Source organism: Equus asinus, chromosome 26 (genome assembly GCF_041296235.1).
Source record: "Equus asinus isolate D_3611 breed Donkey chromosome 26, EquAss-T2T_v2, whole genome shotgun sequence".
NCBI classification, from domain to species: domain Eukaryota; kingdom Metazoa; phylum Chordata; class Mammalia; order Perissodactyla; family Equidae; genus Equus; species Equus asinus.
Window position 1 is genome coordinate 30,144,433 of NC_091815.1, and position 24,914 is coordinate 30,169,346.

Genomic DNA, 24,914 nt, shown 5'->3' on the forward strand with positions numbered 1-24,914 from the left:
AGTGCTGGGGGCCTCACCCAGCCACTCTTCCTGTTTGGGTTTTGTTTTGTATTTTAATGGTCTCCAAAATCACTATCTTTGGCAGGCACGTGGTCAGAGGCTAAGAGAAACAGGCAACAGTTGGCCACTGCCCGGCACCTTGATACAGGGACCACAGCTCCTCCCTGGGGCTGGGGCTCCTCAGTCCTCTCCTGACCTCCGGCCAAGGCCACGGGTTCGTCTTGTCTGGCAGCACCCACTCCTGGGCCCCGTTTGTTTTCAGCCTGGACCTCAGGTGGTAAAAACAGAAGCCCGAGGCAGACTGGCTTAAGGGAGGCCCGAGGGAAGGGACGTTGGCTCCATGAGCACGTCTCCAGAGACACGGACCTAACAGTGTCCCGAGGCCCCAAGGGGCTCTCCGCGGCGGCTGCTTGTGCAGGCTCTCCCTGCTGTTGGAAAGCATCTCCCAGCAGGTCCAGGTTCATCCCCCCAGCTTAGCCACGCCGGGGTTGGAGAACAGCCTCTGTCCTGACAGCTCCTGTCCATCACAGGCGCGCTCTGCCCTGCAGCCTGTGAAGCAGCCGCTGGCCGGGGGTGTTGGGGTGCCGCGCCCAGCCTTGGAGCCAAGGCACAGGAGGTCAGTCCCCCACCAGGTCGCATAGCCTGAGGGTGGGTGCCTTCGCAGCGCTCTTGGCTCCCTCTGGGTTGTCCCCTCAGCCCTCAGGGCCTTGGCTCAGAGGTCACGCCCTCGACCTTGGGGCACACAGGGTAGGTTAAGTGTGGGTCCTCGCTCCCCCACAAGACTGGGCCTGCCACAGCCCTGAGTGTGTGGCTCTTTGACCGATGAGGAGCGGGAAGCTGCCTGGAGGAGTGACACACGCATCCTAGGTCTCTGTCCCACTGGTGGAAGAGGAAGGTGGGGAGCTGGGCCGGCAGAGTCCAGCCCTGGGGAAAGCCACAGCTCGGCCTGGCTCTAGCTCCGACTCTGTATGGCCTACACCTGCCCCCTCTCTGTGCCTCAACTTCCCTGTCTTTGTCAAAGGGTTCATCAGGTGGCCCTTAAGTGGCCCTGGAGTGACTCGTAAGGCAGGCACCCCTGGATAGTGACTTGTCTGCCCGCCCCGCTGGCTAAGGTGCCATTGAGGCCTAATTAACCCATTATGGGGGGGTGGAGCCACCCCGAGAGTGGAACGGCCCGCTGAGGTCACTGAGGACACCACCCTCGGAAATGCCAGCTCCTGCCCTGCCCACAGAGGGACAGGCTAGGGCATGGGGACAAGGACCCAATCCCCCGAGGCCTGGGTGCTCTCCATTGCCTGAGTCAACTGCACATCCGTTCTTCATCTCCCCTGCCTGGTGGCCTCGCCCGCCGCCCCCACAGCCCCTCCTGCCACCAAGGATGCCAGCTGAGGCTGAGCAACTCCCTGGGGCTGAAGCGGGCTTGGCAGGACGGGGCAGCCTGGTTCCCAGCGCTCGCTGAGCCGGGGAGACCGCGGCACGAAGACCACTGGGGGCTTTCACACCTTGATTTATTGCACTTGAACCCTGAGTTCCTCACTGGGCCTTCTGTGTGGTTTTTAGACCGGGTACTGACACGCTGCCGTGCTCCTGGTGGCTGCTGCCAGCAGCTTTCTCCAGCTCACAGGTTCACCTGGGGAATGTGGCCACAACAGGTTGCAGTCTGTGGACCTTGGGCCCCATCTACCCTCATCTGGGGGAACAGAGCCTGCTGGCCCCCAAGTCCTCCATTCAAGGCCCACCTGGGTTGGATTCCCCCTGAGGGAGGGGCGCTCAGGCCATGGTCCTTGGCTTGCCCCCGTGTGCCCGGTCCCGGGGATGGCGGGCTTCGTTGCCTTGTGCAGGGGCGTGTCTTGCAGTGTGGCCTGACACAGCCGCCCGAGGGGAGTTGGCTCCAGTGGTGGCGTGGGGGTCGTCGCCAGCATGGGACTTGGGCGGCTCAGGCGGCTTGAGCGCGCTGACAGCCCGGATGAGGCCCATGCGGCGGCGGATGGAGTGGTCCAGGTTGACGGTGCAGCGCAGCAGGCTCTGCGCCTCCCCCACCGTGAAGGGGAAGTCGGCGCCCAGGAAGCGCTCGAAAAGTTCGGGGTCGCCGTCCAGGTCGAGCACGTTCTGCAACGCCTTGGTCATAGTGTGCAGCTCGCAGCTGTTGTCGCAGAACACGTCCCAGAGGCGCGCGCTGGCCTCGGGCGCGCCCCCGGCCTGCTGCCGGTCCTCCAGGCACTGCAGCGCCCAGCTGAGGCGGCACGGCCACTGGTTGGCCAGCACGACCCACGCCACGGCCTGGCGCGGCGTGGGGCCCCCGAAGCTGCCCTGCTGCTGCTGCAGCAGGCGCACGGTGATGGGCACGGTGTTGACGATGCGCCGCATGGACACCACGTTGTCGGGCACGTACTCGTAGAGGCAGTCGCGCTCGTCGTGCAGGCAGAAGAGCGCCTCCTGGATGCGGCGCGCCGCCTCGGCGTCGATGCGGCCCTGCGCGCGCTCGCCCCCCGCCTGCGTCTCCCCCTCCAGGAGCTCCTCGCCCTCGCCGCCCGCGCCCCCGCACGGCGGCCGCAGCTTGCGCGTCAGCTCGCGGTAGAGCAGGTCGTCGCGGCTCTGCACGGCGTCGTGCAGGAACCGCAGCTTGGTGCGGCGGCCCATGATGGGCACGGAGAAGGGCAGCGTGACGGTGCGGTTGAGGAAGAGGTAGCCGTTGTCGGCCGTGCCCTTCATGGAGCCGGCGCTCTCCAGGCACGCGGCCAGGATGCTGGGGTCCACCACCAGGATGAAGATGAAGGGCGCGTGGCTGTCGGACAGCAGCGTGTTCATGGCGTTGAGCACGCCCACCACGCGCTCAGGGTAGCACGTGTCCAGCCCGGTGACCTCGAGCACGACGCGCAGCCGGCGCCGCTGGTAGATCTCCAGGAAGCACAGGAAGTCGGTGAGCAGCTCCACCTCCTTCTTCACCTCGCACATGAAGCCCAGCTGGCTGCCGAACTTCTCCCGCGACACCAGCCGCTCGATCTTCTTGCGCTGGCTCACGAACAGGTGCTTGCCCACCGAGTACACGGCCATGAGCAGCCCCGAGCCCGACAGCGTGGTGGCCGCGCCGCCGAACACGCGCAGCAGGCTGGCGCCGCCGTGGCCCGGCGCGCGGGCGCCCACCGACAGGTAGAGCAGGCCCACCCCCAGGCACAGCGCGGCCAGCAGCGCCAGCAGCGCCAGGCACACGCGGAGCCGGCAGTGCCACTCGCGCTGGCAGAGGCCCGGCGACGTGCCCGGCTTGTTGCCCAGCACCGAGTACACGCTGAAGGGCAGCGCGCCGTAGTGGTGGCGGATGCCCTCGCACAGCGTGGTCACCAGGCCGGCCCACAGCTTGTCGGTGCCCGCGTACTGCCAGGCGCTGAAGCGGATGAACAGGAACTTCACGTTCTTGCGCCGCAGGTGCACCTCGGTGATGACAGGCCGCAGGAACACCAGGTACCACAGCAGCTGCGGGAAGCCCCAGCCGCGCACCGACCGCGGCCGCCACTGCACGCGCCGCAGCTCCTCGGCCTCGCGCTGCTCCGCCTCCTGCTGCATCAGCGCTGCGGGGGGGGGGGGGGGGGGGGGGGGGCGGGGACCGCGTGAGCGGCGGGCGCGGGGGGCGGGGCCTGGATCTGAGCCCGGGAGCCGGGGCAGGGGCGCCAGGAGACGCCAGGAGCCGGGCTTGGGGGCTTGGACCGAAGAGGTCTGAGGGCGAGGCCGAGGGTCGGGGTGGGCAGAAGTCGGGGAGAGAGGGGGCGGGGAAGGCTGTGAGGGATTAAAGGATGCACGCGAGGTGCCGAGGAAGAGAAGTGAGGGGCAGCTAGGGTGTCACAGCCCTGGTCTGAGATTCCTGGCTTCCTGGTCCTCCTCCTCCTCAGGCAGCTCTCAGCTCAGCCCGTCACCTCCTCCAGGAAGCCCTCCCTGATCCCCAGGCCCTGCCCACTCCGGGTCGTCACTGTCTGGGGACAGGTCTGTCTCCTGCGCCAGACTGTGAGTCCAGGAAGGGCAGGTCCCTGGTTATCTTGGTTACTCGGCGGCCGCTGGGCACGCAGGAAGTGCTGGGGGAACGTCTGAAGGATGGGACCTGAGAGGTTGGAGCAGGATGTGCCTGCTCGGAGGTCGGTGAAGGAGTGAGTGGGCAAGCGTGGGAGTCAGCGGGCACAGAGGAGCTCCTGCGCTGTTTCCTTGTTCCTTACAGCCTAATCTTTCCCCTCCCATGATCCCGTCTGTAGTTCTGACAACAAAGGGCAGACGTGGGCTTCTTTAGCAGGTGCTCAGCAGGGCTCGCACACGGAAATGAGTCACCTCCAGCCCCCTGGTCACCACTGCGGCTGGGGTCTGAGCTCTGGCAGGGTTTGAACCAGGTCCGCCCAGCTGTGGAACCTGGCCAGGTTTCAGCTCCTGTCCTCAGTGAACACCTCTCTGTTGGGGGTCTTGTGGGGGCCAGGGTCAGGGCTGAGGAGAAGAAATGGGTCCCGGGGGGCACAGAGGACAGTAGGGACTTGGCAGGAGCTGGCAGCCTCGGTGAGGAACCTGGTCTTTCTCCCAAGGGTGCTGGGGAGCCATAGAAGGCTTTTGAGCAGGGGAAGGACAGGGCCAGATCTGTATCTTCGAAAGATTCCTTGAAGTGGTTTTGGTGGGGGTGGGGGGTGACACCGGAGGCCAGGAGGCCAGAGAGGAAACTGGAGCAGGGACCCGGGGGCGGAGGCTGGGGGCGGGAGGAGGGACCTGGTTAATGCTGACTTTTGGGCACCTGGACTGGGGCAGCCTGGCCTCAGGGGCGAGCTGGTCTTGGAGAAGCCCGGGGCTGGGAGGGACAGAGGCCTCAGTCCCTTCCTCTCCCTCCCCCAGCGCACGCAGATCCTCACCAGTGATCTTGTCCAGCATCATGTGCAGGCGGCAGCCAAAGGAGGCGTAGAAACCCACCGTCACGGGGACGGGCACGTGGCAGAGGGTCTTGGCCAGGCAGCTGCAGTAGACGTCATCCTCTGTCAGGATATCTGGGGGCCGGGGTTGGGGAGGGGGTGGAGGTGGGGAAATGGAGTCAGTGAGGCTGCCTGGGCTCCACCCTCCTCCCCGTCTGCCCTCCAGAGCACCCCCTCAGCCCCTCCCTGCACCGGCTCTCCCCTCCCTGACTCCCTGAGGTGACTCCGGTCAAGCCTCGGATGAAGGGAAGTTTCTGCGGCTGCCGGCAGCCCCCTGTTCCAGGGCCAGCTGTGCCCTCCTGACCTCCAGGGGGAGCTGAGCCCAGATCCGCCAGGTAAAGGCTGGGAGGCTCCCCTGCCAGGCCCCCACCCAGAGGCCTGTGGGAACTTGGCTGCCCTGGCCCTAGGTCACTAGGCTTAGCCACCAGCCCGTGATTGACCTGGGAAAGTCCCATAGCTTTTCTTGGGACTCGAGGCTCTCAGATGCTTGAGACACCACTTTCCACACTCGGAAGTTGCACGTGTCAGCTCCCGCCTGCCCTGCTAGCCTGGCTCCAGTGTGAACAGCCACCACAGGATCCTCTCAGCTCCTGCCACCCTCACCTGGACCTCTCTCCCTCTGCATGACCCCATGCCCACGAGTCACGAATCCTGCCCGAGCCCAGGCAGACCTGCCTTCTGGTCCTGCCCCACCACGTCCCCCTGTTTTCTCCGCGTGACCCGGGCAGAGCGATGCCTCTGGAAGGCCTAGTCCCTTCTTCTGGAGGGTGGGATGCCAAAGGGTCTGACCAGGGGCGGCCCTCGGTCAATGCCGCGTTCCAGAATGGCCGTTTAGGGCATAGATCCCCGCTTAACTCCCGCACCATGCACCATGCGCAGGCACTACCATGTCTACTCTGCAGAGGGCGCCCTGCCCTGGGGCCCCACTGAGCACCACTCCCTGGGGGGCACCGGGCCAGCCTCACAGTGTGTGATGGGGATGTCACGCCCACTTTCCCAGAGGCCTCGTGGGCTGCAGGATCCAGCCCTTACCCACCGAGGGCCGGCCCTAGGCCTGGGGGCACAGCCGGGAGGGCAGGAGGAGGACTGGGGACAAGGTGGGCTGAGGCAGTGGCCCCGGCGGAGCTGACCTGCTCACTGGGGGACTTCACCTGGTTCAGCCTCTACTTCCCTGTGTGTGAAATGGGCTTATGTGGCCCGGAGGCTCCAGAGCAGGGCTGTGTGCCGACCTGGAGCCGGAGTCCCTGCTCAGCTGTGGCTCTGCTTTCCACCCAGACCTGGAAACCGGCCGTGTGTCCCCACCTCCGCTGCCACCTCTCTGGTCAGGCCACCAGCACCTCCTGCCCGCACTCCTGCTTCCCGCCCTTGCCTCCCATGGTCCATTCCTGCTGCATCCCCACTCAGCTCCCGGCCCTGCCTGCCGCCCTCTCCCGCTCACTCCCTCCGCTCCAGCCACACTGACCCCCTCGCTGTCCTTGAACAGGCCACCTCAGTCTGCCTTTGCTGATGCTGCTGCCCCTTCCTTGGGAGAACCGCCCCATCTTTGCTTATCTGTCGCCTTAACGAGGCCTCACCTGATGACCCTATTTAATTTGTAAGCCCCAGTGCTCCCTACCTCCTCTCCCTGCTTTGTCTTTCCCCAACGTGATTATCACCCAGGGACACACTTTTACACTTTCCCTGCTTGTTTGCCGTCCCTGTCTCCCCCCACTGCCCGTAGAACATGAGCTCCATGAGGGCAGCCATCTGTCAGCCCTGCACCCTGCTGCCCGCCCCACGAGAAGACAGCTTGGCACCCACTGCAGGCGTCCAGTACTCAGTCGGGGAATGAATGAATGAATGAATGGGGTGCGTGGGTCTCTCTCTTCGCTGTGCTGCTCTCTCCATCCCCCAGGCCGCTCCCTACCTCTTGCTCTCTTGCCCCGTCTCCCCCACACCAGAGCTAGCCAGCAAGCTGGCGCTTGTCACCCCTGCCCGAGTCCTCCGTGGCCTGCTGGGCCAGAGAGGGAGGGCTGGGAAGAGAGAAAGCAGAGCCAGGGTGTCAGTGGAGGGAGACTGCCGGGCTCCGGGCACAGGCCTGGCCCGGAAGCCTTGCATCCCAACAGGTGACACAGAGGCGGCCCCCCTCCCCGAGGCCCAGGGTCAGGGACGAGCGCCCGCCCAGACACGGCCCAGAGCCAGGGGTGAGGAGGGCAGGCCCCAGGCCCGGGTGGGCAGAGAGGCAGCAGGCACAGAGCCAGGGAGACTGGGTGAGCACCGGAGCTGTAGGAGGTGAAGAGGCCGAAGGCTGGTGGGGCAGGCAGGGGCCGGGCGGCAGAGGGCCGGCTGGGCTGCAGGAGGGCGCCGGCGGTAGAGCGCAGGCCGGGGCTGCTGCTGGCCGTGGCGGGTGCCGCAGTGGCTGAGGTGGTGGGCGCGGGGGGCAGCTGGGGGGCGCTGGCCGGTCCCATGGGGGCAGTGGCGGTTGCAGGCGGCCCCTTCTGGGCCCCGTGAACCGGGCAGAGTCGCTGCCGCAGGGGGCTGGGAGGTGGGGGCTGGGGCTGCCACTGCTGCTGCTGCAGGATGGGGGGCAGGGGGCCCCTGACACAGCCCTCCTGGCTGTGGTAGGCCAGCTGCCAGCGCACCTTGGGGGGTGGCCGGCAGGGCCTGTGGGCTCCAGGGGCCGCTGGGTCACAGCACCTCTGGTGACAGCATCCTGGAAGGAAGGAAGTGGGGTGACTGGGCCTGGGTCCTGGCCCCTGGAGGGCACTGGCAGGAAGCAGGCCAGGTCTTCAGGTGGAGGCTGGGGCTGATCCCTCAGCTGAGGCCCAGAGAAGTCAGAGAAAAAACGAGGAGGGGTGGGGGGCGGCGGGGCTCTGTGCTTTCCCATGGGTGGGGGAACAGGTGCAGGGGCTGGAGAGGGGCGATGCCCTGGCCACCCCAAAGTCCTCAGTCCTTGGGGGGGGTCCCCACGGGGGTGGACTGAGAGGGATCCATCGGGAGCTGACCTGGTTGGTCTACAGGAGGCTGGAGCGATGGGAGGTGGCCGTGGAGAGGGGACAGGGTGGGGACTGGGAAGGAGGGTGGGCCCGAGCCCAGAAGGCTGAATCGGCCCTAATGGGAGGTAACTGCCCCCTCCCCACCCCGAGCACCCGCCATCACAGCCTCACTCATACACACTCAGTAGGGGGGGGGCTCCCTCTCCCACCCCTCCTTCCCACCACACTGCTCCCCCCAGAGTGGGGGACAGTCTCCGCATGCCTGGCAATTTGCAGCAGGGGAACTCTTCCCACACTGGGGGAAGCGGCAGGCCAGCTGGGCATCCCCAGCCCAAGCTCCCACCTTTGGCCCCCCACAGGCCTGTAGTCCCCCCCCTGCCTGTGACCCCTGTGCAGAAGCCTCTGTGGGGGTCCTGGTGATGCTTCCTTCCTGAGGTTCTCTTTCCACTCCCCCATCCACTCAGCAGCCCCCACTCACAGGCCTCTCCCCACCAGGAACCCCCCAAACTGAACCCCTACCTTTTTGGTGCCCCAACTCCGGGTCCAAGAAGTAGCACTTGGTGGGGGTCCCGGGGGGCAGGGCACCCTTGGCAAAGTGGACCGTGTAATGCTTGTGCATGGTGGTGGGGGGCCTGCTGGGGGGAGGGAGAGAGTGGGCTCAGCACCCAGCCCCCTCGAGCACCAGCGGCAGAGAGCCCACCCCCAGAACGGCTCCCTGTGACCTGGGACAGTGAGAGACCGTGTCCACCAGCTTGGGGTCCTGGCGAGACCCCAGTAAAAGGGAGAGGTTGGGAGGGAGGACGGATGAAGGATGGAGAGCGGCTGTGGGGGTCGGGGGCTGATTTGAGGTGGGTGAGACGGACTGTTTAGGAGCGCCTGGGAGTTCCTAAGAGGCCAGGACAATGGGGTGCTGAGCAGATGTGGGCTGGGGTACCGTGGGAGCCAGCAGGTGGCTGGGTAAAATTCGGGGGGATTAGGTATTGGGGGGATGCGCCGTGGGAGGGGAGGGCTGGTGCCGTTTGAAGGGACGTGAAAGCAGCGCGCTGGGAGCCGGGGGCAGCGAGCAACGGAGTGGCTGAAATTTCAGGGCTGGGGATATTCGGGGACTGAATGAGGGGATGGAGGGAGGGGAATTCTGGGGGAGCAAATGGAATCGGTGGTGCAATTTGGGGAGAGGCTCAGCGAACTCAGGGTGAGATGGGTGCACTGGGTTTAAAACGCGAAGAGCCAAGAGCAGAAGGGAGGGAAGGATGCTGTCCGGAGGGCGGGACAAGTGAGGCCGAGGGGCAGGGGAAACTCAGGGGGTGAGGGTCCGGGCTCAGTGGGGGCGGGGGGTCCGGCGTGTGGCCCCTGCCTGCCGCCCTCCCCCCAGGCCTGGGGTCCCCCGTACCTGATGGCAGCCTCGCGGCCCCAGCTCCCTGCCGGCTGAGCTGCTGTACCTGCCCTCCGCTGTCAGCGCAGGCCCGACTGCTGAGGCCCCGGAGCTGGGAGTCGAGCTGCCCGACCGGTTTGCCCGTCCTGTCCCCGCCCCTTCCCCAGCATGCCCGCCCTGTCCTGTCCCGTGCTCTGCTCTCGAGGACTGGGGGCTGCACCCCGGGTAAGGGATGGGGATGGCGGGCCACGGTGCTACGTCGGGCGGGAGCTGCCGGAAGGTCTACGGGGGCCAGCCCCTGGGCACTTCTGCCGTGGGAGGGCAGGAAGCTGGGATGCAGATGAAGAGCCCAGGATCGAGAGAAGAAACAGTACCTGGTTCAGATGCCAGCTCCTCCAGGGCCCAGCTGTGTGACCTTGGGCAAGTGACTTCACCTGTCTGAGCCTCAGCTTCCTCATAGCTGAGCAGGCCGGTGTCGAGGCCCGCCTCTTAGAGTTGTCAGGAGTCTGCTGAGCATAGGCTGGCACTGGGCAGCGACAGCGGTGGCACCTGCCGGGCTGAGTGACCCACTTGCCAGGCTGCTCTAGATGCTTCACGTGTCACGACGACGACACACACAATGAACGCTTCCCAGGAGTCACGCACAGTGGCCACGCTTTTCCTGCAGTAGCCCCGTCCTTCCTTGCCCTGCCCCCGTGCCAGGGGTGATGCCCACTTTGCAGATGAGAGACCGAGGCCCGGAAAGGTGTGGTCCTTCGCACCAGGTCACGGGGAGGCAGAGTGGGGCTCTGGAACAGGGAGTGGTGGTGCTCTGCCCACTGCCAGCTGAGTGTGTGTAGGGGGCTACCTGCAGACCTCCTTGCAGAGGTGAGGGCAGGGCGGCGGCCTCCGCTCTGCAGGGTCCTGTCTCTCTGCAGCCCGGGGAGAGGGGTGACCTGATGGCGATGGGGAGGCAACCAGAGAACAGCACCTAGGACAAGCCTCAGGACAGAAGGGGACCCCCTGGCCCTCTAGGACACCCCTCTGGAGGTCCCACCCAGGTGACCGAACACTGCCCCTGTAGCCAGGGCTCGGCCCCCTTCTCTCCCTGGGTCCAGGCCTGTCTCTCCTGCCCCAGGCCTTCAAGCCACTTCTCCTGGGGAGGCTTCCTCCTTGTCCTCCACCAGTTCGGGACTGTGTCCCCTACGCCAAGCAGCCCCCACCACCCCAGCCACCAGGGAGGCAGGGCTGGTGCGCCTGAGTAGGGGAACCTCCAGGACGGGCCCATGAGCTTCTCGAGGGCAGCACTGGGCCGGTCCCCCACTGCCCATGTGCACAGTGTAGCTAAGCAGCCACAATTCATTCGGGAAACATCTGCCAGGCTCTGCACCGGGCAGCGCCACCACCCAGAGGAGGGATCTTGAGGGACCCAAGAGGAAGTGCGTCGGAACATAAACAAGTCAACACCACAGGGCAGGAGGCTGGGCAGGAGTCCGCCCAGGGCTGCAGGCACAGAGCCCGTGAGTAACCCCTGCAGTGGGCGCGGAGGCCAGCAGAGGCCGTGACTACTGGACAGGAAGAGGGAGCAGAAGCTTGGAGAGTGGGTCAGGGTGGGTGGCCCAGCAGGGAACATGTGTGCAAAGGCACCAAGGCGGGCCAGGGAACAGGGACCTGCTGTGTGGGCTGGGAGGGGCAGGCCCAGGCAGGGCCCGACAGGCAGTCTGCACTGAACTCCGCAGAGGCTGAGGAGCCCCCATCCCTGGGGGTGTTTTAAGCAAGGAGACCCTTCGTCATCCCATGCAGGTCTCACTCCAGCCTTGCTTGTCAGCTCTGAGGGGCTATTTACCCACGTCAGGCAGCAGGCGCCAGGGCCCAGGTGCGGGATGCCCCCAGATGCTATGAATGTAAACAGGGAGGGGGTGGGGGGAGTGAGGGCAGGGAGGCCACACTGTCCAGGGACCAGTCAGCTGGGCCACTGTTCTGGGTATGACTCTCGTCTTCCAGGCACGTGAAATGTGTATGCAAGTGTGTGTGGGGGGAACGAGGGTGTCTGGCCCATTTTCCCTCTCCGTCCGTCCTTGAGTCCTGGCAGCCCCCTGCCCTGCTCCCTGGGGAGAGGTCCATTCTGTGCACCCCACTGGGCAGAAGGCAGCCCCAGGCTTGTTGACACTGGGGGGGCCAGCAGTGCCGGGGCCACTGTCCCCTAGCCAGGGGTGCAGCAGGCTCCCGGGTTCAGGCCGTGGGCTGCGAGTGGAGGGGGCCCAGAAGGGGAGGGAATGAGGGGTGGGGAGCCCCACAGTGCTCTGCTCCCCCACCCCACAGTGGGACCTGTGACACAGTCACTTCAGACACCCCGTCCCCCCAGCACTCTCAGAGTGACCCCCAGCTTCCACGTTAAATCTGGCTCCACATACAAAAGCTTTATTGAGCATCTGCCGTGCAGAGTGACCCGATGGGGGATCCTGGCACATGGGCCCCAACTGAGGCCGGGGCCACCTTGCCCCCGGGACGCCCCCACCTCCCGAGGAGACCCACTTGTTGAGCACCTGTGACGCCTTGAAGCGGCTAGACCCCCTGCCTTGCTCGTTCCCCCACAGCCTGGGGTCCCTAGCATCAGCCCTCTGGCCACCTCCAAAGGCAGCAGCCCAGGGTCCCTGGGCAAGAGGCGGCTGTGAGGCTCAGCTGGGGGTGGGGGCCTGGGGCTGCTCAGGATTTCTGGATCACCACCTGGAACTTACCTGGAAGAGAAGGGCTGGCATTAGCTTGAGGTTGGCATGTGAGGGGAGAGGCAGGAAGCGCCCCGACAGCTCAGAGCTGTTTGTCTGTTGGGCTGGGCCTCAGTTTCCTCACTGGTCATGGGGGGTGATGCTCCCCACCCACCTGGCCTGCATCTTAGGGCTGTGGGTAACTAGGGGCACAAAGGCCAAGCATCTGGGCCACAGGGAGGGGCCTGGCACGGGCCTCTGTGGTATGCTCAGGTCCTGCCCACTTGGGCCCCAGATGCCCCCATGAGGGGGCCTCGGGACCGGCAGAGGGGAAGACAGCTGGGGGGAGGGGCAATGGAGGGCAGGAGGACACCCCGTCAGGCGGGTTGCAAGTTCTCCTCATCAGAGCTCCAACCAGGGTGACTTCTCTGACATCCCCCTGGGTTCCTGCGCTGGGAAGAATGTTGGAAACCACGAGACTGGCTCGCCCCAGGGAGGCAGGCTGGGGGACACCTGGGGCCGGTGCATGGATGGGTCGCACCAGCTGTGTGGCCTGGGCATGTGATGTGAGCTCTCTGAGCCTCAAATTCGCCCCCTGTCAAGTGGGGCTCGGCAGTCCGGCCCCACCTCCCTGGCACGCGGGAGCCAGGAAGGAAAGCTCTCGAGCCCTGCCACTCCCGTGGGATGGGCGCCATCCCCACCTCCCCGACTCACAGGCAGGCAGGGCTGCCACGGAGGCGGTGACCAGGCTCTTGACGCCCAGGGTGCAGAGGGTGCCACGCAGGAGGCCGCAGGTGAAGGCCAGGAACTGGGGGCGGGGGGCACAGGTCACTGTGGGAAGAGGGAGCCAACACCCAGGACCGGGGCCACACTGGGCTTCGGGCTTCACAGTGCGGCCAGTCCTCTCCCTGGGCCCTGGGCCTACCCTGGGGTGGGAGCTGGGTAAACAGGGGGAGTGAAATGGCGGGGGGCTCCCAGCACCCCCATACCTTGGGTGCTTCCTCCAGATACTGCAGGCCTGAGGCCATCCGGATGAGGAGGGGGAAACTGTTGTCCTGCAGGACGTAGGTCCCCTGGGCAGAGGAGAAGTCTGTGGGGCTCTGTGCATTTGTAGTGGGGGGCAGGGAAGCCAGGACCCAGCACCCCCGCCCCCCCAACATTGGGCTGAAGTCTGGAAGGACCCCTCTCTCGAGACCACTGTGGCAGGGGCCCATGCTTCAGCGCCGCAGAGGGCCAGGGCTCCCCACGCTGGGCCCGGTGTCCGCCCCCGCCGTGTGCTGGCCCTGCCCCCTGGCCGCACGACTTGCCAGGTGAGAAGCTGCAGGCCCAGCCGTGAAGCGGCCAGTGTGGGGCCGGGTACAGTGTGGGCGTCTAATGGGAACCCGAACCAGGCTGAGACAAGCAGTGTCACGCCGGGACAAGATGCTGCCAGCCACGGGACGCCTTCTGCCGGCTCTGGGGCTCCACCTTGGGAGGCTTGTGGGAATCTGGAAATAGCCTTGGTGCCCCGTTGTAGCCTCCCGGCCCCCCTCAGAGGACTGGACAGAGGCCCCAGGAAGAGCTGTGGCTGCCGAGGGGACAGCCGGTTCCTGCCTCCCAGCTTCTGGCAGGCCCCACGGGCAGGCTGGGCCTGCTGCAACCTCCCTCCGTGGGGGTGGCCCCTCGCGGGCGCTCCTGGGTTCCCACCCCTGCTTGTGCTCAGGAAGCCGGGGCCCGGGTGCATGCACACACCTGGTGGTTGGTGCGGAGGCTGTCCATCTGCTTCTGGAACACGGCCATCCACAGGTCTTTGCACAGGAACTTGAGGATGTCCAGCTCCTCCCTGTAGGCCAGCGTCTCCCGGGACAGCCTGGGGGGCAGCGGCAGACACTTGGGCCAGGCTGATGCTGGGGGGTCGCCGGGCCAGGCTTGAGGAGCCCAGGGTGAGGAAGAAGGAGGAAGCCAGGCTGGGTTCCTGCATGAAGCAATGCCACCCTCCTTGCCCAGGCGCGCCCAGGAAGGGACCCAACCTCGGTCCTGCCCATCTTCAGCCAGTGGGGTGGGGGAAGGACAGGAGGGGTGAGCTCTCACCTCTCGCCCAGGGCCTGGCCCACACGGAAGCCCATGCCCTCCAGCACAGACAGGCTCATATTCTGTCCCTGGAAGGCCAAGGAAGAGAGGCTCAGGGGCCCTCGGCCACCTCCAACCGGGAGCCACCTGGTGTAGCAGCTGCAAAGGGGACTTCAGGGCCAACATGCCCATCCCTGTGAGTCGAGGGGCGAGGAGACCCCGGAGGGAGAGCCTTCCTGCTTGGCCAGCCAGGACAGGCTCAGGTCTTTGCAGAGGCAGGCTGGCCCTGCCCCTCTGCCCTGGGACACCTGTCCTCCTCCTGGGCCCTCTGAATCCCCATGCTCCCACCCCATCAGGCCTCAGGACCAGCTCCCCTTTGCTCCTGGAAAAATGGGGGTCTTCCCCAGGCTCAGTTTCAGTCAACTGTCTCCTGATAACACCCCTCACCCTCACTTAGTATAAGCACTTCCAGGGTGTATGCCTAGGAGAAGGTCGGGCACACCTGGGTGGGCAAGCAGAGGGGAGGCAGGTGCAGAGCCCGGGGAGGGAGGCAGCTCCGTGGGGGTGGGGGCCCGGCCGACCTTCCGCACACACAGGGCTCCGCACCCAGGAGGACAGGAAGCGGATGCTGAGCAAGTGGCGGTCGGGACTCGAGTGTGCCGCTGCTCTCTGTGAACCTGTGTTGGATTTAACAACCCCATAAAGCAGGCTGCCTTTCACACCGGCGCCTGGGCCTCTGAGCGGGCAGGTAAGCCTGCCACACGCACCATCTGCCGCGGGGCTGTCTCTCAGCCCCAGCAGGTCGGCTCCCAAGCCTGGACAGCCAGGTGGGTTGGTGGCCGGGACAACACCCACAGCTGTCTCGGCCTCAGAGAGGTGGCACAGGCTGGGGCTTGCCTGGCGGGGGGTGCCAGGAGCAGGAAGATCGGAGCAGAGGCCACCCGTGTTTCAGAGCAAGGTGCCCCTGTCCTCTGCCAGGTCACCTGGCACCCAGGCCCCCGCCCGCCATTCCCTGTGCCTCCTGCAGGCCAGGCCTGGGCCTGGGTGACGACACGGCCACCTGTTGGCCAACCCTGGCGGGCTCTGGCTCCGCCCCCGGTGCTCCCCTGGCTTCCTCGGGCACAGGAGGGTCAGCTGCACGGGGAGGGCTCCAGGGGGCTCTGATGACTAAGGACATGGGGGCCATGAGCTTGGTGTGTCAGAGACAGTGAGGGAGACCTGTACCCAGTGGCTGAGTGCAGCGTCCTGAGCCAGACCAGCCCCTGACACCTGCCAGCTGTGGGGCTGGGGCGGTGGCTAACTGCCCTGTGCCTCAGTTTCCCCATGTGTTAACAGCATTATGGCCCAGGGGTCCTATGAGGATTAAAGGAGTTGGTAAACGCAAGCCAAGCACTGAATCGGGCTCAGGCAGTGTTCTCAGCATCAGTCACAGCCCCTGTGGCTGTCAGCCTTGGTCACGGGCCCCCTGGGGGACAGGGGCTGAGGTCCTGGGCTGGGAGAAAGACCCCACGAGGGAGGGGCACTGTTTTGTGGTTGACGGACCTCAGCACCTAGAAGGCTGCCCGGCCCTTGGCCAGCCTTCTTTGCGTGGTGGCTGCCGCTCCTGTGTCACCCACCTAGAGGAGAGCTCCTGGAGGAGGCAGGACGGGGCTCCACTCTGACCCAGGGCATCTGTGTCCCTGAGGACCTCCCAGTGTGACCAGGAGAAGCCAGGGCTCCCTCGTTCATCTCCCTGGGAGCTTCCCTACCCAGCCTGATGGGGTGACAGTGCCCAGGTGATGGCCACCCCCCTGTGTGGGGAACCGGGCAGCACAGAGCAACAGGGCCAGTTCCACCAGGAGGGTGGGGGGATAGGAAGGGGGGTGTTCCAAGCGGAGGGTGTGTGCGAGGGCAAGGAGGCAGGAAAGAGCAGACTGGCTGGAGGGAGAATGCAGCTCAGGCCATGGGGGGGGCAATGGGGAAGGGGAGGGGCCCCCGTGTGACGCAGGCTAAGGAGGGGATGTTTCCCCCGTGTGGCAAATGCTGCGTGAACGTTCTCAATGCGGGCCACGGCAGGGATGGTGCAGACAGCCCCGCCCCAATGGAGCTGGCCTTCTGGGGCGAGCAAGGAATGATTCCATTACAGTCATGGGCTGCCAGGATGGAGACAAGCCGTGTGGTGACAGGGCTCCGGGAGGGGCCGAGTCTGCGCAGAGTCTGAAGGAAGAGGAGCTAAGCGGGGGAGGGAAGGGACAGCGGCCCCGAGAGGGAACAGCTAGAGAGTCAGCAGGCCCTCAGCCAGGTTGGGAGCTCCGAGAGGAGTGTGGGAAGGTTTCCCTTCAGTGACTTTGCACTGCCTGGGTTTGAGTCCTGGCTTCACCGCTGATTGGATGCGTGACTTTGGGCAAGCTGTGTAATGACCCCGGGCCTCGGTTTTCCCACACGTGAAATGGAGCTGACAGGAGTCGCTACCTCACTGTGGCAGTGTGACCGGCACCCGGCAACAGCTGGAGCCACAGCTGTTGTTACCTCTCACCCCTGCGTACCAGCCCTTGACAGGGGCCAGCTAAAGATCTCCTGAACTGAAAGACTGGGCGTCTGGGGAGATGGACTCATGAGAACAGGGAGGGCAAGGTGGGAAGGGAAGAGGCGAGCACGAGCAGGTGACGGGGAAGAGAGGGTGGAGGAGGAAGGGAGTGGATGCCTCAGCTGCTTCAGCATCTCTGGGCACAGCTGAGTTTACACAACAGCCCAGTGAGAGGAAGCGAGATAAGGCAGCGATGGAGGGGAACCCCCTGGAGAAGGCTGATGGGTGTTGGCACTGATGGCGCGTCCAGCCAGCGCGGCGCTAGGAGGAAGACACAACGGACGGAGGAGGGTCCGGGAGATGAAAAATGGGGCAGCCAAAATCAACATCTGTTAACAAGGCAGCTGAAAACGGACAGATCTGTATGGTAGATCATGCCTTTCAGATCATCAACAGAAAACACGAGGCTGAGAAAAGGAGAGAAAAGTTGTAGGACACTTGAAGAGATCCACTAAGTCTAATATCCATCGGAGTGTCAGAAAGACACGGGCGGAACAAGGCAGGAGAGGAAATACTCAGAGGTGATCAGAGACGACTGTGCTGAGCTAAAGGCAGATTCAGGCTTCAGACTGAGAAGGGTCACAGGGCTCCGAGGAGGATGGATGGAGGACGAGCAAGCCGAACCTGCACCCCACACACATCCTGAGCACGTGACTCGGAGGAGAGGGTGTCCTGGGCTGACGCAGGAGGGCGTCGGGTGGGGGCTGTGATTGTGCCCTGTCCCTGGTTATCTGTGAGGTCCACCCCCACTCACGGGGCCACTCCATGCAGCCCAGAGCGGGGCGCAGGGAAGCAGCAGCCCTGGTTCCTGCCTGAAGCACAGGGAGAGGGGACGAGTTCTCGGCTTCCCCAGGGGGAGCGGCCTCAGAAGACCCAAAAGTAGAGGGAGACAACACGGGATTGAGGATGAGTGAGGGGGCAGCCAGCCTGCCTATCCCCGTCACCCTGGACTCTCCCCCCTCATCCGCCCAGGGGTCCCGCCTTCTCCCCTGACACTCCTTCCAGAGCCCGCCCATCCTCCCCCCTCCTCCACCCCTCCACTGGGCCTGCCCTCGCCTCGGCTCTGGGCTCCTGCAGCAGGAGGGCCCACCCCACCCCCATCCAGTCTCATTCATGTGGCCAGGGAGGTCCTTCTAAAGTCTGAGCCCCACACACCTCAGTTTAAGCCTTCCATGGCTCCCCACCCTCAGGACAGAGCCCCAGTTCCAGGGCCGGCCCATGAAGACCCTGCTGCGGGCCCCCTCCAGGGCTCTGTCCCCGCTGTCCACTCTACCAGGAACCCGTGGCTTTCCCCGACTCGTGCCTGCCCGAGGACAAGGACTGTGTCTGACAGCCACTCCACCACCGCAGGCCTCCTGAGAGATGGGCCGGCGTGGGCACTCCTGGGCCTTGGTGGACGAAAGCCCAGCCAGCAGGGCTGTTCCCGGGCCCCCTGCAGGCTCACAGTGGGGGGCAGAGCGACCAGCTCCTTTCCCACAAGCTCCCCTTGTCTTCCCAGCTTCTGAAGTGGAGAAACCACAGCCGCCTCCTCCCGGAGCTTTTACTGCTTTGATAACAAAGGTCAAAGGCTCGTCTGACCAGTCTGCCATTCAAGCGCTAACCGTCCAGGAGCATCCATCCAACAGCCACAGATAAGCAGCGAACTGAACCGGGCAGGGTACGGAGCTCGCCAGAGCCAGCACGGAATGACGACCATGGCTCCTGGGCGCCCGTGCCGTGGACACAGAGACGGACCAGCCAGCGTCCCTGTCCTCGAGAAGCTCTGGGGCTGGTGGAAGGGGCACACCCGGTGCCACAGACAAGCTCTGGAGCCGGAGGCCCAAGTCCTGATTCTGCCTCTGTGTGGCCCGGGGAAAGCGCGCCCTCTCTGTTGCCTCAGTCCCTCCTCTGTAAAATGGGACAGCAATATTTACATCGTGGGGCTGTTCTGAGGACTAAATCAGATGAGATACTGTGCTGGGGATACAATACGTTCCCAAGAAACAGGAGGCCTGCGTTTGCGTCAGACAGGACACTTGGACCAGAGAGAAGGAAGAGAAAATGGAGGAGGGGCCAGGAGCAGACAAGAAAGGACTGAGACAACGAAGCCATTTCCCACAACAGGCCCCTGAAAAATGGGGCTCCCCAGCCCCGAGGAGTGTGAGGGAACTGCCACGGTCCCCTCGCCTGGCTGCACCCGGAACCCCCGGGGGCTCTTTGAGGCCGGACTTCCCGGCCCTGTTCCGTTGGTATCTCTGGCCCCCAGCCTCGGATTCCGGTGGCAGCCGAGCAGAGCCACCGGCCGAATCACAGTCCAGTTCATGTGCGCCAAAAGCCCTGGGCGAGCACGCCGAGCAACCCGGTGTTTCCCACACTTGCTTGACCACAGAATCCCATTAAAATGGTCCCGGAGAGTGTCAGGGAAGACACGCTGTGGGAGACGCAGGCGATTTACAGGAGAGCCTTCAGAAGCGGGAGGCCTGTTCCCTTCCTGACCCTGCCACTTGAGAGCAAGCACTCCATCATCAAAGCCTCAGCTTCTGCATCAACAAAGTGGGGCGGACCTGCCCACCTCTGTGGTTTGTGAGAAGGATCTAATGAAATCAGGAGTGGGAAGCCCGTGAGAGCACGTGGCAAGGACTTATATGAGGTAAGTGCTATCATTGGTCACAGTACTAAATGAACGCCAGTCCCCACCGCCACCCTCCACAGCAGGGGAGCTGCATCCACTTCAACAAATGCACACCAAGGGCCTACTGTGTGCAGAGGACCTACTATGTGGTGATCAACACAGACCCAGTCCCGGCTCACACAGTGCGCAGTCTGGCAGGGGAGACGGATCTGAATCAAAGGATCGTTCAGATACGTACTTATGGAGTGTGACAAGGGCTACCAATGAGAAGCTGGGGAGGGGGGCTGAGGGCATGTACAAGGACACCCGACTTCCACTGGGGGCTCAGGGAAGGCTTTCCTGAGAAGGAAGGGCATTCGAGCCAAGATCCGAAGGATGAACAGGTGTGAACGCCGTGAAGAGGTGACGGGTGAGATGAGCTGGGGGATGAGGGAGGAGGGGCCGGGGCCAAGGCAGGGGAGGGGAGAGATGGGAGACATACTTAGACAGCAGGACAGGCAGGGCCTGGTTGAGGGCTGGAGCGGGGAGAGAAAACGCAGATGTTGGGGACTCCTGGGTTTCTAGGAGTGCCTCGCCATGCTTTAGCTTTCTCCCAGCATCTTCCCGAGGTACCTTCCACTTTACTCGTTTGTCTTAGTTGTCTGTCTCTCCACTACCACATGAGCTCCAGAAGGGCAAGGATTTCTGTGCAGTTCCTCGAGTAAAGCCCAGAGCCTAGAGCAGGGCCTGGCGCCTTGCAGCTTTTAGTGACAGTTTGTTGAATGAATGAACTCGGAAAAACTATTTCGAGATGATAATAAGCAACACTCTCCTTAGGGTTGAAATTGGGAAGAAAACCAAAGCCAATAAAATGTCCTGCATAAGGATGATGATGTAAGAACAATGAAACAGGTGACAACAGCTCCTGTTTATTGCGTACCTCCTCCCTCCCTCCTTTCTTCTCGGTAACTGATTTTATAACAAGAGTTCCCCGGGTTTGAGGGACGATTACGTGCCAGACGTCGCCTGAAGCGCTTTAAAGTCTGAGCTCATTTGTTCTTCATAAGGACCGGCTTCCAAAATGCCAAGCATGCCCTACCTCAGGGCTTTGCACCTGCTGTTCCCTCTTCCTGGAATGCTCTCCACCCCCCCCCCCCCCCCCCCCCCCCGCCCTTTATCCACAGGCTTGCTTCCTCCATTCTCTTCCGCAGAAAGGCTTTCCTCCACCATCCCCCACTCCATCCCTTTTCTTTTCCTGACTCTACTGAAGTTTTCTTTCTAGAACTTCTCACTAGCCGGTGGCATAGGATGTTATTTGTTTGTCTGACTCCCCTACGACCCTTACGAAAACGTAAGCTTCGCGAGGTGAGGGAAACTGCCTGGAATACACGCGACGCTCATTAAGCTTGTTGAATGAATACATGTCTCACTATGAGTCTGAGGTGCTGTTACGATCCCATTTGACAAAGAAGGAAACTGAGGCACACAGAGATTGAGTCACTGGCTCTTATACTAAGTGGCGCGGGCGGGATTCAACCCAGACAGTTAAGTCCTCAGTAGACATCCAGTAAGAGTAATGACTGTCATTACTACCCGCCTACCCGGGGCCAGGCCTGGTGCTAAGGGCTTTCGCAGAGCTGTCTCGCGCGAGCCCAGCCCCGCGGCGACCCCGCTTCACAGAGGACGAGCCAGCTCCCGTGGTCGCCCAGCAAGGCAGGGCCGGGGTTCCGCGCTACCCGGGGCCTCGACCCGGCCTTCGCGCCGCGGCCCGCGCCTCCTCCCCCGGGGCCCCGGCGCTCACCCCGGGGCCGGGGTCGGGATCATGCGCCCACAGTTCCGCCACCATCTCCGTGTGCAGAAACTCGAACAGCACCGCGTCCGCCATGCGCCGGCCTCCCGCGCCTAACGAGCGCCCGGCGCTTCGCGCTCTCATTGGCCCGGGTGGGCAAGCCCCGCCTCCTGCGTCTAGGCGCGACCCCGCCTACTCCTGCTTCCATTGGTGTTTCAGACTAGCCCCGCCTCCCTCCTCCTGGCTCACGCGGGGCGCGCGTGAACCTGGGAGACCAGGGGGAGGGTCTACGTCGTTCATTGGCCACACGTGACGGTATCCCCGCCCTTCCCTCCGTCTCTTCCCTGTTTCCGGGTCCTCGAGCATTTCCATTGGCCGAGGCACCGGTTACCCGTGACACAGCTCGTTTTTCAAAATTCCTATTTGTCCGCTCGCCTCGCGTACAACCCGGAAGCGCCAGCCCAACTGCTTTCCTATTGGCCCTGCCTACATTCACGTGACTTCAGACACGCCCTCAAAGCCGGTCCTGAGGACTTGCTTCCTGGTTGATAGCCAAGCGGCCCACGTGATTGGGCGCCACCGCCCGCTCCCCCTGCTCCCCTATTGGTTGGGGCTGCCGCTCTCCACCTCCCTCGGTGAAGACGCCGCGCTTCGCCTGGGTAGCGGATCCCGCGGGTTCGGAGCTTCGGTGACCCGGTACGGCCTTGCGGGATGGCGCTTTCCCCACGCCCCCACTAATGCACCCTCCCCAGAGTGCAGCCGGACTGTCACCCTTTCTGTGACCCTGGCACTGGTCCCTTGAGCAGCCAGGGAGCCCGTGTGCTTCCGCATCTGACACCAGCTTGGAGGACAGTGTTGTAGGAGGCAGCATCGGAAAGAGCTCAGTTTGGGTGTCTGGGAGGTCGGGCCTCAGAGCCTTAACCGAGCTGGTCCTCAGTTTCCCCATCCGTACAAGGAAGAGGCTGGGGTCCGGGAGCCCCCACCATCACAGGCAGGGATGATGAGCCCTGTTTACCTAGGAGGAAACTGAGGCCCAGGCAAGGGAAGCAGACGGCCCCAAATCGCTGACAGTCAGTGGAGGGGCTGGGAACCCACCCCCTGCGCCGTTTACCCACCGCCGCGCGCCCGCCCCTCATGCTGTCCCTCCGCTCCTCTCCCCCTTAGCTCGGCGCATGGCGTCCCAGGGTCGTCGGCGGAGGCCGCCGCGGAGGCCCGAGACGGTGGTGCCGGGGGAGGCGGCCGAGACGGACTCGGAGCTCTCCGCGTCCTCATCGGAGGAGGAGGAGCTGTACCTGGGCCCCTCGGGCCCGACGCGCGGCCGCCCCACGGGGCTGCGGGTGGCCGGGGAGGCCGCGGAGACCGACTCGGAGCCGGAGCCGGAGCCGACGGCCGCGCCGAGGGACCTGCCTCCGCTGGTGGTGCAGCGGGACACGGCGGGGGAGGCCTGGGCCGCGGAGGAGGTCCCGGCGCCCGCCCCCGCGCGCTCGCTGCTGCAGCTCCGGCTGGCCGAGAGCCAGGCGCGGCTGGACCACGACGTGGCGGCCGCCGTGAGCGGCGTGTACCGCCGCGCGGGCCGCGACGTGGCCGCCCTGGCCGGCAGGCTGGCGGCCGCCCAGGCGGCGGGGTTGGCGGCGGCCCACAGCGTGCGCCTGGCGCGAGGGGACCTCTGCGCGCTGGCCGAGCGCCTGGACATCGTGGCCGGCTGCCGCCTGCTGCCCGACATCCGCGGCGTGCCGGGGACAGAGCCGGAGCAAGACCCGGGACCGCGGGCCTAGCCGTGACCCACTGCACCGCTGGACTCTGCGCCCTGGGGATAGGCCTTGCGGCCTAGGACCTGGCTTCGTACCCTGTGAAGCCCCCTCGCATCTCCCTGTCACTCTCAGGACTAACCCCGCCCCCTGTATAATACTGTGTGTCAGGTGGATAATGGGTTCATCTTCTGGCGTGTAGCCCAGCCCTGCCCTGCCCCTTGCATCTGTTCCTTCCTCTGGTCCTGGCTCTGCTCCCTGGTTCCGAGCCTGTCTCTAAGGCTTGGCTCCAGCCCCTGGCTAACTAGCCGCTCCTTGATGTGTCTCCATCCTGGGGCTCCGTGCTCCACCTTTTCCTTGCTCTCTGCCTGTCTGAGTTTGCCTTCTTCCCACAGGAATCCCAGAATCACGGCAGATTCTCTGGCATCTTCCTTCACTCCCTTGGCTCTGCCTCCCATGCTAGCTCCACTTCTGGAATTTTGTCCTGCTGGGCTGGGCCCTTTTTCTGCTCGCCTGGCTTGGCTCTGTTTCCCTCTCCTCCTTCTAGTTCTTGCTCTGCCGTCTCCTGGCTCCTCCTCAGACTTAGCTCCAATCCCTCGGCCTGATCTTGTATCCTGGATCCAGCTGTCCCCCTAGGATTGGTTTTGCTTCTTTTTGCTTTTCGCATCCTGCTTGGACTACCTACCTGATCCTGGGCTCCAAAGGCCCCCTGTGGTTTCCTTCCTCAGGCCCAAGATGAGGCCCCCTACCGACCCAAAGGGGTGGTCCTCCTGACTCTCCAGGCCAGGGTGGCGCCTTCTGCCCAAGCTCCAGATACAAGCTGGGCCTCTTCCTGACTCTCCAGGACCAGGGTGGCACCCTTCAGGCACTCAGGGCCCAGTACAGCCCTGCCTTGGTACTTTGGACGCCAGATGACAGCCCTTTGCAGATAAGGATCACATGCCTGGTCCGTGCATGCTAAACCCCTGGATCTGTCGGCCCCTGCATGCTAAAAGGACTTAGATTTCTGAATTGTGTCAGTGTCGGGGCTTAGCTCCCTCTTTCTGCCCCTTCCCTTCTGCTCCCTCTTCTGGTCCCATTCACATTTCCTCCCCACCCCCAACTCTGTTATCCCAGGCGGAAGCTGAGATCTGAGCCCCCAGGATGGAGATGTGGGGAAAAGCACTTTATAGCGGACTCATTAAAACTCAAAACAATTACTGATGTGCTCAACTCCTCTTGAATCCCCACCTAAGCTGGGGGTGGGTCGGTTGGTGATTTCGAGAATGCGGTCCCACGAGAGGGCCCTAAGCTTTCTGCCCTGGCTTTGCATTTATTTGTATTTCATTCATTGGACACACATTCACTGGCCTGTTTTGTGCCTGTCCTGTGCTGGGCACTGGGGGGGGCAACAGCCCGTCCGGGCCCTCACAGAGCCGACAGTCCACTGGGGGAGACAGACATTAATAAAATATTCTGGTAAATAAATGGATAGTTTTAATAATTATAACTTAACTATAATTTTTCTGGCACCACGGTTAGCGCCATGGGGGGGACGGGGCTGAGTCAGATAGCTTCCCTGGGGAGGTGATGAGTGAGTTTGAGCCGAGCCTAAAGGTATAAATAGGTGAAACCGGAGTGTGGTGGAGAAGAGTTACAGGCAGGGGAACAGCATATGCAAAAGTCCTGAGCCAGAAGGGAGCACAGCCTATTTAAGTGACAGGAGAAGGTGACACCTTCTGTTCTCCACCTGGAGTGGAGAGAGCAGTGGAGATGGGGCAGTGGGGTGTTGTGGGGGGAGGTGAGTGTGGGACCAGCAAGGGCCAGACGAAGCTGGGCTCTTAAACCAGGTGAAGATTCTTGGCCTTTATTGGACAGTGAGCAGAGAATGATGTCATTAGATGTGTGTTTTTAAAAGGACACTCTGAGGCTGGTGCTTCTGCAGTGTGGTTGCCTCTGAAAAAATACCCAGAAATGCTGGTTTAAAAATGAAGGAACATCCTTTTAAATGTACAACTGAGCTCAGACTAGAACCTGGAAAATCTGGGCCCCAAGCAGAGGTAGCTTCAAGCCGCAGATGCCCTGACAGGAGTTGTCAATGCCAGAGATGCAAGGCGTTAGATTTTAACAGCTTCCAGACCTGGGGAGAAGCAGAGGCCCCTGCATAGAACTTGGTCCCTTGAAGAGCAACACCTTCAATGAAAGAATGTGCTAGAAAAAAACCTGATTGG

At 63.6% G+C, this 24,914-nt stretch overlaps 3 protein-coding genes across 30 annotated transcripts; 1 reads left to right on the forward strand and 2 right to left on the reverse strand.

Moving 5' to 3' along the window:
• Positions 1–1,496: 1,496 nt before the first annotated feature.
• Positions 1,497–9,420, reverse strand: NKPD1 (NTPase KAP family P-loop domain containing 1). Of its 2 annotated transcripts, XM_044759220.2 has the most exons (5): positions 9,297–9,420; positions 8,426–8,541; positions 7,189–7,623; positions 4,875–5,006; positions 1,497–3,566 (listed from the first exon to the last, which is right to left on the reverse strand). In XM_044759220.2, the coding sequence occupies exons 2-5, from the start codon at positions 8,523–8,525 to the stop codon at positions 1,771–1,773; spliced, it is 2,463 nt and encodes an 820-aa protein (XP_044615155.1). In that variant the 5' UTR covers positions 8,526–8,541; positions 9,297–9,420; the 3' UTR covers positions 1,497–1,770. The 2 variants fall into 2 exon arrangements, with proteins under 2 accessions (XP_044615155.1, XP_044615156.1); XM_044759221.2 differs by lacking the exon at positions 7,189–7,623.
• A 2,236-nt stretch (positions 9,421–11,656) lies between these two features.
• On the reverse strand, positions 11,657–21,268 carry TRAPPC6A (trafficking protein particle complex subunit 6A). 27 transcript variants are annotated; one of them, XR_006520337.2, is made up of 7 exons: positions 20,969–21,067; positions 14,593–14,688; positions 14,033–14,100; positions 13,694–13,916; positions 12,952–13,035; positions 12,677–12,793; positions 11,657–11,995 (listed from the first exon to the last, which is right to left on the reverse strand). XR_006520337.2 is itself a non-coding variant. In XM_044759230.2 (7 exons), the coding sequence occupies exons 1-7, from the start codon at positions 20,989–20,991 to the stop codon at positions 11,992–11,994; spliced, it is 711 nt and encodes a 236-aa protein (XP_044615165.2). In that variant the 5' UTR covers positions 20,992–21,117; the 3' UTR covers positions 11,657–11,991. The 27 variants fall into 27 exon arrangements, 26 of the variants coding, with proteins under 26 accessions (XP_044615165.2, XP_070354477.1, XP_044615167.1 ...); XM_044759230.2 differs by having other exon boundaries at positions 12,952–13,052; positions 14,514–14,688; positions 20,969–21,117; XM_070498376.1 differs by having other exon boundaries at positions 12,952–13,052; positions 13,694–13,811; positions 14,514–14,688; positions 20,969–21,116.
• A 244-nt stretch (positions 21,269–21,512) lies between these two features.
• BLOC1S3 (biogenesis of lysosomal organelles complex 1 subunit 3) lies at positions 21,513–24,171 on the forward strand. The gene is made up of 2 exons (XM_044759239.2): positions 21,513–21,652; positions 22,121–24,171. Exon 2 carries the CDS (start codon positions 22,129–22,131, stop codon positions 22,729–22,731), a length of 603 nt encoding a protein of 200 aa, XP_044615174.2. The 5' UTR covers positions 21,513–21,652; positions 22,121–22,128; the 3' UTR covers positions 22,732–24,171.
• Positions 24,172–24,914: the final 743 nt, after the last annotated feature.

Coding starts and splice junctions, on each gene's coding strand:
- BLOC1S3 (XM_044759239.2), top strand. CDS start 22,129: ATGGCGTCCCAGGGTCGTCGGCGGAGGCCGCCGCGGAGGCCCGAGACG.
- TRAPPC6A (XM_044759222.2), bottom strand. CDS start 21,052: ATGGCGGACGCGGTGCTGTTCGAGTTTCTGCACACGGAGATGGTGGCG. Junction 14,689..20,968: donor ATCCCGACCCCGGCCCCGGG/GTGAGCGCCGGG, acceptor AATCCAACACAG/GTTCACAGAGAGCAGCGGCA. Junction 14,101..14,513: donor CCCTCTGCTTGCCCACCCAG/GTGTGCCCGACC, acceptor TTGGCCTTCCAG/GGACAGAATATGAGCCTGTC.
- NKPD1 (XM_044759220.2), bottom strand. CDS start 8,525: ATGCACAAGCATTACACGGTCCACTTTGCCAAGGGTGCCCTGCCCCCC. Junction 7,624..8,425: donor GGAGTTGGGGCACCAAAAAG/GTAGGGGTTCAG, acceptor CCTTCCTTCCAG/GATGCTGTCACCAGAGGTGC. Junction 5,007..7,188: donor CTTCACCTCCTACAGCTCCG/GTGCTCACCCAG, acceptor CCCGGCCCCCAG/ATATCCTGACAGAGGATGAC.